Raw genomic sequence first — 12,430 nt, forward strand, 5'->3', positions numbered from 1 at the left:
CTCCCCCTCCTGCTGCTCCTCTGTTCTCCTCCCCCTCTCCCCCTCCTGCTCCTCCTCTTACTCTGTTCTCCTACTCCCCCTCCCGCTCCTTCTCCTCCCCCTGCTCCTTCTCCTCCTCCTCCCCCTCCTGCTCCTTCTCCTCCTCCTCCCCCTCCTGCTTCTTCTCCTCCCCCTCCTGCTCCTTCTCCTCCTGCTCCTTCTCCTCCCCCTCCTGCTCCTTCTCCTCCTCCCCCTCCTCCTGCTCCTTCTCCTCCCCCTCCTGCTCCTGCTCCTCCTCCTCCCCCTCCTGCTCCTCCTCTTACTCTGTTCTCCTACTCCCCCTCCCGCTCCTTCTCCTCCCCCTCCTCCTGCTCCTTCTCCGCCCCCTCCTCCTGCTCCTTCTCCTCCTGCTCCTTCTCCTCCCCCTCCTGCTCCTTCTCCTCCTCCCCCTCCTCCTGCTCCTTCTCCTCCCCCTCCTGCTCCTTCTCCTCCCCCTCCTGCTCCTTCTCCTCCTCCTCCCCCTCCTGCTCCTCCTTCTCCTCCCCCTCCTGCTCCTTCTCCTCCTCCCCCTCCTCCTGCTCCTTCTCCTCCCCCTCCTGCTCCTTCTCCTCCTCCTCCCCCTCCTGCTCCTCCTTCTCCTCCCACTCCTGCTCCTCCGCTTACTCTGTTCTCCTCCTCCATTGCTATAATAACCTTGAAATTTACACTTTAAAGTTTTTCTTTGTTGTGTTCAGTGTCTGTAATGAAATCCACTATATTTTTACAAGATTCAACAGTTCCTGAAAATGAAGAAAAAACTAGTAGAAATCCTCCATAAGCTCCTTGCTTGGTGGGACTAGACTGGACCTCTTGGTGGGTTCTGGCCCTCGGGCCTCATGTTCTCTGTTGTTATGAAAGTCAAACTTAAGGACTCGTGACGTCAAACTCGTCCTCCACCCTGTGCACGAGGCTCCGACCCTCTGCGGGGATTTTCGGGATCGTTACATGACGTTACGCGCCTGGAAGTGAACCAGAGTGTATTATGGGGGGAATCATGTATCACCCGGTAACATCATTGTGACTGACTTCACTTCCAGGTCTTGTTTGGCGTTCTGACCGCAGGCTGAGGTCTGCATGAGGCAGCAGGGGGCGCTGCGCTATGAGACGCATCATTAATATTTTCTACCCACAGAACTTCTTTCTAATGAAGCCAGACTTCTGGTTCCTCAGGAACTACTAAACAAACTACAAACTACTGTAAATGAAAGTTGGAGTTTTTAGAGCTAAAATGAGCCTTTTAATGGCTTCATGTGAAAGAGAACTTTAATCAGAGTGTTTACCTAGGTTACCATGGAAACGGCTGTAGAGCAGTTCTATCATTCTACACCTCCATTCCTCCATGTTGAAGCTTTTGATTCAGACACGTCCAGAAATAAAGTGAAAGGAGCAGAAAGTCACTATGGAATGTTGGAATGGTGAAAAATAAGAGCCAAACTCCAGTTGTGTGCTGTTTTTTTGGCCGTCTTTTTAGAGGATTGACTGTCCAAATGACGTCTGAAGGTGGATTTGCATCAATTAAAAAATGATTTAAAAAAGATTCAAGCTTTAACCCAGGTTTAAAAACAGAGTTGGACTCAGTCGAGACGATTAAAATATGTTGCGAGTCCAATGGCCGAGTCAAATAACAAGGACAAGTGTTACCTTTATTGCTGTCCAGCCTCGTACCGTAGCTGGGAGCGAGCTAACATAAACCACCACATCAAAAACAGTAAAAACATCTGAATAGTTTTAAAGTAATCAGACATTCCATACCACACCAAGCAGCCATACTGTACATGCACTCAGTGATATTCTCTCACATATGGTATGGTCTGACAGTACGGGCTCAAGCGGCTCCTTCCAGAACACATTGGGTCTTTATACAACCAAACTCTTAAAGTCCTGGATAGAAAACCAAGGAGGTATCATCACTGGAAAGTCATCAAAAGTATAATTTCCTGAGTTTAGAAAGTTTCATCGACCTCTGTTTTCTGAAATTAACCTTCAAATGCTTCCATAAGTCAGCACCAGAGCCACTCTCTAGTTTTGTCCAAACACAGGACAGAACCAGAACCACTCTCTGGTTCTGTCCAAACACAGGACAGCAGCAGAGTCACCAGGAGCTGGGTCCCTACCAACTGTAAAACACATTCTGACCAAAGACATTCTCAATAACAGGAAGTCACTCCTGGAAGGCATGGCCAAACAAATTAAAATGATACCAGATCCCAAACTTTTCACCTCAAAGGTTAAAAACTGGCTGAAAACAAGACAAGAATGTACCCACTTATAAAATACTACTATGTCTACAGGGTCTGTGTTTTACTGTAGTGAAGGAGGGAGGGAGGGAGAGAGGGAGTCAGGAAATGTGTGAGGGAGTGAGGGAGGGAGGGCAGGAATGTGTTTTACTGTAGTGAGGGAGTGAATGAGGGAGGGAAGGAGGGAGGGAATGTATTTTACTGTAATGAATGAGTGAGGGAGAAAGGGAGGGAGAAAATGTGTTTTATGATAACAGATAATTGTGAATCAGATATTTACTCTGTGTATTTCTGCTTGTCTGATGTATCTTGGTGTTGTATGTACTGTTGTTTCCTCTTTTACCCTCTGAAAAGCTCTTCCAGGGACCAGAGTTGCAAATTAGTGTTGAGCTATATACTCTATGTGCAACACATTTTATCTATGTATATAGCACTGTCCCTGATAAAAAAATTAATTAAAAAATTAAAAAAAGACTTTGGGCTCGTAGCAGGTAACTTGCTTCTAGCGGTCCGAGTAAACACGCTGAAGGACTTGACAACAAGGCAGGAGCATCCAAAGCTGAACTCGGGCTTTATTTCCACTATTGCACTCCAATCGCGGGGTACGAATCCCTGTGAGCGGGCGCGCTCTGACCTGGTCGCTAACAACAACACACGGAACTTTAGACAGAGCTATAGACACAGAACTACTTCATAGAGCTCCACACAAACAATTCTTCCCTGAACACACCGCTCTCCTACATCACACTTCCATGTTTTCCATGGAGGGCAGTACTGCAACACAAGTCTGTGTGTGTGTGTGTGTGTGTGTGTGTGTGTGTGTGTGTGTGTGTGTGTGTGTGTGTGTGTGTGTGTGTGTGTGTGTGTGTGTGTGTGTGTGTGTGTGTGTGTGTGTGTGTGTGTGTGTGTGTGTGTGTGTGTGTGTTCTCAGCGGGCAGCCTCCATTAGCTATGAGAGTCAGACAGGTCCCAGCCGATGTGGACCTCTCGAAAAAATTGATAATTGAGAACCGTTTAAAATAAAGATATAAGTTGCAAAGTAGCTAGCGTTTGCAAATCTTATTTTGAAAGGCAAATTGCGGACTTGCTGTTGGATTTAGGTCAGGAATACCAGCTCGATGAGATGAACAATTGAGTTTTGGTTTGATCTCGCTCGTACCGGGGCTCCAGGTGACGCCGTCTGGGTTTACCGGTCGTACCGGGGCTCCAGGTGACGCCGTCTGGGTTTACCGGTCGTACCGGGGCTCCAGGTGGCGCCGTCTGGGTTTACCGGTCGTACCGGGGCTCCAGGTGGCGCCGTCTGGGTTTACCGGTCGTACCGGGGCTCCAGGTGGCGCCGTCTGGGTTTACCGGTCGTACCGGGGCTCCAGGTGACGCCGTCTGGGTTTACCGGTCGTACCGGGGCTCCAGGTGACGCCGTCTGGGTTTACCGGTCGTACCGGGGCTCCAGGTGACGCCGTCTGGGTTTACCGGTCGTACCGGGGCTCCAGGTGGCTCATTAGCAGGAATCCCGTGACCCAGCAGTTGACAGCGGTTGTCCATCCTTAACAGTGAAGTTGAGTTCTCTGAGGTTTTGTGCTGCACACTATGAGATGGAGAATGTTCACTTCTTTCCTTCAAAGTTAGCTGCTTCAGGCGCTTCCTTGTTGTTTATTCCGTTCAATGAACTCCACATGTTGCTTGGTGTGAAATCGATCAGAACATTTACTGCACATATATTACAAGTAGCCGTCTAATATTGTGGCTGAGGTAGAGTGAAAAAGTTCCAGTCAATCCATTTGTTCACTCTATTTAAAAAAGGGGGAGGTAGCGAGAGAGGTAGAGAAAGAGGTAGAGAGAAAGGTAGAGAGAGAGGTGTAGAGAGAGGTCAAGAGAAAGGTAGAGAGAGAGGTCAAGAGAAAGGTAGAGAGAGAGGTCGAGAGAAAGGTAGAGAGAGAGGTTGAGAAAGAGGTAGAGAGAGGTCGAGAAAGAGGTAGAGAGAGAGGCCGAGAGAGAGGTAGAGAGAGAGGTTGAGAAAGAGGTAGAGAGAGAGGTTGAGAAAGAGGTAGAGAGAGGTAGAGAGAGCGGTCGAGAGAAAGGTAGAGAGAGCGGTAGAGAGAAAGGTAGAGAGAGGTAGAGAGAGAGGTAGAGAGAGGTCGAGAGAAAGGTAGAGAGAGAGGTCGAGAGAAATTTAGAGAGAGAGAGGTTGAGAAAGAGGTAGAGAGGTCGAGAGAGGTCGAGAAAGAGGTAGAGAGAGAGGCCGAGAGAGAGGTAGAAAGAGGTCGAGAAAGAGGTAGAGAGAGAGGTTGAGAAAGAGGTAGAGAGAGCGGTCGAGAGAAAGGTAGAGAGAGGTAGAGAGAGAGGTAGAGAGAGAGGTCGAGAGAAAAGTAGAGAGAGAGGTCGAGAGAAAGGTAGAGAGAGAGAGGTTGAGAAAGAGGTAGAGAGAGGTCGAGAAAGAGGTAGAGAGAGAGGCCGAGAGAGAGGTAGAGAGAGAGGTTGAGAAAGAGGTAGAGAGAGGTAGAGAGAGCGGTCGAGAGAGAGGTAGAGAAAGAGGTAGAGAGGTCGAGAGAAAGGTAGAGAGAGGTAGAGAGAGAGGTCGAGAAAGAGGTAGAGAGAGCGGTAGAGAGAAAGGTAGAGAGAGGTCGAGAGAGAGGCCAAGAGAGAGGTAGAGAGAGAGGCCGAGAGAGAGGTAGAAAGAGAGGTCGAGAGAGAGGTAGAGAAAGAGGTAGAGAGGTCGAGAGAAAGGTAGAGAGAGAGGTCGAGAAAGAGGTAGAGAGAAAGGTAGAGAGAGAGGTCGAGAGAGGTAGAGAGAGAGGTCGAGAGAAAGGTAGAGAGAAAGGTCGAGAGAGAGGTCGAGAGAGGTAGAGAGAGAGGTAGAGAGAGAGGTCGAGAAAGAGGTAGAGAGAAAGGTAGAGAGCGGTCGAGAAAGAGGTAGAGAGAGGTAGAGAGAGAGGTAGAGAGAGAGGTCGAGAGAGAGGTCGAGAGAGAGGTCGAGAAAGAGGTAGAGAGAGGTAGAGAGAAAGGTAGAGAGGTAGAGAGAGGTCGAGAGAAAGGTAGAGAGGTCGAGAGAGGTAGAGAGAGAGGTCGAGAGAGGTAGAGAGAGAGGTAGAGAGAGAGGTAGAGAGAGAGGTCGAGAGAAAGGTAGAGAGGTAGAGAGAGGTAGAGAGAGAGGTAGAGAGAGAGGTCGAGCGAGAGGTCGAGAAAGAGGTAGAGAGAAAGGTAGAGAGAGGTAGAGAGAGGTAGAGAGAGGTAGAGGGAGGTAGAGAGAGAGGTATATTGAGGGTCTTGAATTTTAAAAGTTAAAAACACTATTCATAATATAAATAAGTGAATTTTTCAACTTAACTATAATTTTGATTCACCTCTGAAATTCTTTTGATAAAATCATATATTTTCATGTTTCACTCAAATATACAGTAGAACCTGTGAGGAGTGGACCCGGTCAGAGCTCCACCCTGTACTGGACACGTCACTGGGCAGGACACATACTTACCTGTTAACACACCTTAATGAGGACAACCTGCTGACCGGGACAACCTGCTGACCGGGACAACCTGCTGACCGGGACAACCTGCTGACCGGGACAACGGACAGGTTCTCCTGATACATTCAAAGCGACACTGAAACGACCAGAATACTTGGGCTGGACCCGATTATTGGAATATTCAGACGAGGTGGTGTCAGGAGATTCGTTTTGAGCTGTGAATAATCGCTGCCTCAGCATCCTCTCCATTAGTTTCACTTTCTCTTTACAGTAGAGGACATAAGGCCCGTGGACCAAAACCGGCCCGCAAGAGGCTCCAATCTGGTCCCACCAAGCTGAGTGGTTATAGAGGATTTAGTCAAGGTTTTCTTGTTGTTTTTTAACATTTGATTGTATTTTGTACCAGAATGTTTCATTAAAATTGACTTTATGTTGAGATTGTAATCATTTTCAGTACGAACTGTTTGATCTTGTAAAGACAATTTCATTACGTCCACTGTGACCATAACAAAGAAAAACTTTGTGGATATTTAAAGGTTATTATAGTAATATTTTACCAGTCTGGTCAACTCAGGATGAAACTGGACTGTATGTGCTCCCTGAAGTACATTAAATCTATTTAATAATTATTCTATATACATTTTATATACACGTGGGAATATGTCTATATATTGTATACATCTTTGCATTGGTTCAGTTATGTGTTTTTAAATAATCATTACATATTTGGTGTTTGGTGCATTCAATATCAACTGGTCCTACAATTTGTCCTCGTGACCCTCCGAAGAGAGGACACCCGTCTTCAGGGGACACTTGCCCTTGGATTTTAGGGCGTCTCTACGTCAGAGGTTTTACTGTATAAATATACAGAGATGAATAAGCGGTCCTTCCACCAATATGATAATACAAACTCTTAATAAAACCTTGCAACTAACCAACTACGCTCCTTAGAAGAGGACAGCATGGGTGTTCCTTTGCAATATTAATAAAGAAAACTTTAAAAATTAAGTCAACCTGCCAAGAACCTAAGGGAGGAGCCATACCATCTAACATTATACAAAAGGTAAAAGGACAGGTTGAACATTCCTGATCCATCTTTCCCATCTTATCAAAAACACATTTTGTTGCAGTGTCGTGGCAAATGTGATTCTTTCCATCTTAAAAACAGCATAAACAATATCTATCTATCCAGTCTTTCAAGTGTCATCCACTTCCTTGTAATGGCCTTCCAATCGACCGTACCAAGTATCAGAAATAGATATTTATCCTTAGTGAAGTTATCAGAAACACAGAAACAAACTCAAATGGATTGTCTGTCAAAAATATACTCTGAATACTTTTATAAACCTCAAAACCGCCGAAAAGGCAACAATATTGAACAGGACCAAAATATGTGGGAATGATTTGCCTCACATCCAACATGCAGAGGAGTTGGTGACATGGTTTTGGGTTTTTTTTGCACTGGTGTTCTATAGAATCTTATGAGGCTTTTCCAGCAGAACCCTCTCCATAGTCTTGAATTTGAAGTTGTCCATTGTGTCCCATATAACTGTTGCTAATCTTCTGCAGTCAGAACAAAGTTTCTCTCCTTTTCCCATTTCTGATTAACATTCAGTGAGCTACCTTTCACTTGTTGTAAGCCCCGATAAAGTCTTGAGAAGCGTAAAGGCCAATTCATCCTCCATAAGAACAAGAAGTAAGTTCGGCACTGCGGGGCCGAACAAAATGACGTCATTTTCATCGACCAGAGGCCGAGAGCGAAGAACATTGGTTCGGCTGTGCCAATCGTCCTGGCCGAACTATGTCGTGTTGTGCATGCATGTTCCAGCTCGCTAATGACTATCAGTCATATTATAATCATGTTTAACATGTGACATCGTTACTTTATGAGCCCCGCAGCCCGTTGAAATGTCGGAGGGCGGACTTACGTGATGCACCTGAACGCATCACTCAGCTCCTGCGGTTAAAACTGGACCAGCATGGCGGCTCAGACACAAACTTTCTCTCTTATTACTGAAACAGTTCAGTGAAGTGGATTTCTGAAAACAACAGAAGTGAGAAATAAGTTGTGCCGATGAAAAGTTAAAGCGCTGCTTCACAGATGTGTGGCTGCCTGAGGGAGTGTGGCCTACAAGTTCCACAGCTTCTACATAGAGTATGAACTCTGGTGCCAGAAAAGCAGCTGGCTGACGTCACAACCCAACTTTTCTTCTTGTTCTTATGGGAGAATGCAGGGGCCTCACGCCTCTATAAACACTTCTAATAAAAGATTGTCCCAGTGCCCTTGTGTGAGCTTCTTTATATATTGCTCAATGTAATGACAGGCCTCTACAAATCTATATAAATCATCATCATTCAAACTGCATTGTCTCTTTAAGTCCTGAAACCTGTTCACTGCCCCCCGATTCAGAAAAGTGCAATATGCTGCTGAGCCATTAGTCCCCATACCTTAGACCTTGCATGCCAATTTTTAGGCTCAGAATCTGGATCACACCATTGCAAAACTGTTATCGCATCTTTTAAATGATTTTGAGCTCTTAACTTCTCTAACAGCTTAAATGGCAAAGCGACTCAAGGGTTTCCCATTTCCTTAAACTTATTCATCAACCCTTATCTCCTTATCTCCTAGTGCTGCTTGAATTCTGAACCCCCCCATCATAACCCCTCAATCTCCTCCCACCTCGCCCTGGATTTTGGATGACACCAACATATTAGTGGTCTCAGGTGTGTAGCCGTACACTAATCTTTTAGACATGGCACTGCGACCCCCGTTATCTTTTGCTAATTGTAAACTCTGATATTTCATTCTCGGTCTCCGCCCCTCCGATATATATCTTGATAGAAGTTTATCCCCGTCCTAAAACTGTTGATCGGATATATCTATTGGAAGGACTGGAAGAGATACTACATTCTTGGCACAATCATTATTTTTACTGATTCAATACAAGACCCAAAATTAAGAAAAGGTATTGAATTCTATCTCCTTATGTCTTCACAAATGTTTGTTCAGGGAGTGAAAACAATTTAGACAGGTCTGTAGGTATATAAATGAGCAGCTTCCCATTTCAAGTTATAACTCCTCTTCACATTTTCTGAAGGGTTGTAATTAGGGACCGAGCAGAAAGGCCGAGGCCTCCAGAGGAGGCCAGGAGGAGGCATCCAGAGGAGGCCTACAGAGGAGGCCTACAGAGGAGGCATCCAGAGGAGGCATCCAGAGGAGGCCAGGAGGAGGCATCCAGAGGAGGCATCCAGAGGAGGCCAGGAGGAGGCATCCAGAGGAGGCATCCAGAGGAGGCCTGGAGGAGGCCAGGAGGAGGCATCCAGAGGAGGCATCCAGAGGAGGCATCCAGAGGAGGTCTACAGAGGAGGCCTGGAGGAGGCATCCAGAGGAGGCATCCAGAGGAGGCATCCAGAGGAGGCCAGGAGGAGGCATCCAGAGGAGGCCTGGAGGAGGCATCCAGAGGAGGCCTGGAGGAGGCATCCAGAGGAGGCATCCAGAGGAGGCATCCAGAGGAGGCCTACAGAGGAGGCATCCAGAGGAGGCATCCAGAGGAGGCCTACAGAGGAGGCATCCAGAGGGGGCATCCAGAGGAGGCCTGGAGGAGGCCTGGAGGAGGCCTGGAGGAGGCCTGGACCCTATAGTTTTTGTAATGTTTCTTCTTTGCAGCAAACTTACATATAAACTCACCAAATTTGACACGCTCATAAAGACTGGCGATAGAATTGAGGAAATGTAAAAATTAACTCCCAGAGTGCTAAAATGTCTCTCTAGCGCCACCTAGAAAAACCAAAACGGGCACCACGGCACGTAGGAACGTCGTAGAGAGATCAAACCTAAACTCAATTGTTCATCTCATCAAGACCTAAAAATCCCATGCTGGTACCCCAGACCTAAACCCAAGGAGAATACATTTGACCCCCTAAACATGCTCAATGACTCACCAAATTTGGCACGCTGATTAACACTGGATAACATAAGAAAATGTAAAAATTAACCCCCAGAGTGCCAAAATGTGCTCTCTAGCGCCACCTATAAACACTACAACGGCCACCATAAACACTTAAACGGCCACCACGGCCCGTAGAAATATTGTATTGACATCAAACCAAAACTCAATTTTGCTAAATCTGACAGGAAGTCTGCAATTTGCCTTTCAAAATAAGATTTGCAAACGCTAGCTACTGTGAGTACGAACATCTATCAACTTCTTTTGTTTGTTTGAAATGTTTATTTCGAATATCAAGGCACAAAACAAAAGTTTTCCTCTGAAATAAATAAATGAACAGTAATAATAATATATAAATAAATCAAGAAGAAAAACATTATTAGATGAATTTTCGAAAAGGAGTGAGAAGTAAAACTTATTTACTCCCACCCCTTGTCAGCTGCTTGGGCTGGTTAATCTAGAAAATCATCTTACTGTCTAGATAGAGCTGCTCGGGCTGGTTAATCTAGAAAATCATTTTACTGTCTAGATAGAGCTGCTCGGGCTGGTTAATCTAGAAAATCATCTTACTGTCTAGATAGAGCTGCTTGGGCTGGTTAATCTAGAAAATCATTTTACTGTCTAGATAGAGCTGCTCGGGCTGGTTAATCTAGAAAATCATCTTACTGTCTAGATAGAGCTGCTCAGGCTGGTTTAATCTAATAACAGTTGGAAAGTATGTGGATCAGTGTGATAACTGCAAATAATATATGTAGCACAACAAGGGTATTGTATGTTGTCCCCTACCCATCGGTATGGTGGTTTGCCCAAGCTGCCGAACAGGACAAAAAAAAAAAAAAAAAGATAAATGTCTAAGGTGGCGCTCTTAATTATTATTCAATTTCAGCCCATGTTAAATTAATTTAAATACAGTGCGTTTATAAACCACATTACAATCTTGCCTTTTTTAGATAGACGCCCCCAGTGATGACAATTATTGTATTTTAAAACAGCCTGTGAATAGAGAGCCCTTATTAAGACTCTTTTATTAACATATTTGTAAACAAATACAAGCAGATGCTTCATTGGTCCCTTTTAGAAAATGAAAGTGTTTTGGGGCTCTGGGGGGGAGGGGGTGGGGGGGTAGCACCCTCTATTGGTTAGTCGCCACTGATGTTCATGGATGATTGCTGTTGCCCAAGTCATATATAGTCTTCTGTTCTTCAATCATCAGTACAAAATAATGTATAAGCATTAAACATTCCTGTCCCTATCGACCCTGTACTTGTGGATCTGCAGCGTTCTACCCGGTTCTGTGGACTCACCTCGGCAATGCAGACCGGGTCATGTGGTCCACAGCGGATGAAGTAGAACTCTCCGAGCTTCCAGACCTGGACCGGTCCTTCGGGTCGAGCTCTGCTGCTCACAGACTTGTAGAAGGCGTAAGACCCCCGCTGGCAGGAGGGAGCACCCAGCCACTGGCCGGGGGGGAGAGGGAGAGGGAGAGGGAGAGGGTGGGGGGGGTGTCAGAGTCACGTTAGCATAACATCAAACAAGTTTAGCAGAGTTTAGAAAATAATACAGTAATAAGGTGCTGGTGTTGGTGATAAGGTGCTAGTGTTGGTGATAATACGGTGATAAGGTGCTGGTGTTGGTGATAAGGTGCAAGTGTTGGGGATAATACGGTGATAAGGTGCTGGTGATGGTGATAATACGGTAATAAGGTGCTAGTGTTGGTGATAAGGTGCTAGTGCTGGTGATAATACGGTGATAAGGTGCTGGTGATGGTGAGAATACGGTAATAAGGTGCTAGTGTTGGTGATAAGGTGCTAGTGTTGGTGATAATACGGTGATAAGGTGCTGGTGTTGGTGATAAGGTGCAAGTGTTGGGGATAATACGGTGATAAGGTGCTAGTGCTGGTGATAATACGGTGATAAGGTGCTGGTGTTGGTGATAATACGGTAATAAGTTGCTAGTGCTGGTGATAATACGGTGATAAGGTGCTGGTGTTGGTGATAAGGTGCTAGTGTTGGTGATAATACGGTGATAAGGTGCTAGTGTTGGTGATAAGGTGCTAGTGTTGGTGATAAGGTGCTAGTGTTGGTGATAAGGTGCTAGTGTTGGTGATAATACGGTGATAAGGTGCTGGTGATAATATGGTAATAAGGTGCTAGTGCTGGTGATAATACGGTGATAAGGTGCTGGTGTTGGTGATAATACGGTAATAAGGTGCTAGTGTTGGTGATAATATGGTAATAAGGTGCTAGTGTTGGTGATAAGGCGCTGGTGTTGGTGTTAATACGGTAATAAGGTGCTGGTGTTGGTGTTAATACGGTAATAAGGTGCTAGTGTTGGTGATAAGGCGCTGGTGTTGGTGTTAATACGGTAATAAGGTGCTGGTGTTGGTGATAATACGGTAATAACGAACATATCACCATATAGCTCAGTGACTGATCACAACGTTACACCTGGGTGGAAAGTTGAATGTAAATCCTTCCAGAACACTTATCCTGACAGCCGAACAGCACACGATCACACTGCTGGGCCTCAGAAGTTTCACGACTGAGAATAAACTTTTAACAATCACAGTTCAGGACCAGAGGCAGAAACCAGAGCGTCCTCGGACTCTGAGATGATATTGGCGAGATCTTGTCACTCAGGGGGCTTTTCTACCGGACAGAACCTCTGGAGGTATCTCTGGAGTTATCTCTGGAGGTATCTCTGGAGTTATCTCTGGAGTTATCTCTGGAGTTATCTCTAGAGTTATCTCTGGAGTTATCTCTGGA

The 12,430-nt window shown here is 45.7% G+C and overlaps 1 protein-coding gene across 2 annotated transcripts in view; it reads right to left on the minus strand.

Annotated features, from left to right (window-relative positions):
- The window catches only part of LOC308121284 (uncharacterized protein), a 39,479-nt gene that overhangs the window by 14,800 nt on the left and 12,249 nt on the right, over positions 1 to 12,430 (minus strand). For both annotated transcript variants that reach the window (XM_080482448.1, XM_080482449.1), the window contains exon 2: positions 10,969 to 11,121. In XM_080482448.1, coding sequence (XP_080338574.1) covers positions 10,969 to 11,121 — 153 coding nt within the window. The remainder of the gene's footprint in view (positions 1 to 10,968; positions 11,122 to 12,430) is intronic.

This window comes from Lipophrys pholis (genome assembly GCF_963383615.2).
Source record: "Lipophrys pholis genome assembly, chromosome: 16".
Classification (NCBI taxonomy): Eukaryota; Metazoa; Chordata; class Actinopteri; order Blenniiformes; family Blenniidae; genus Lipophrys; species Lipophrys pholis.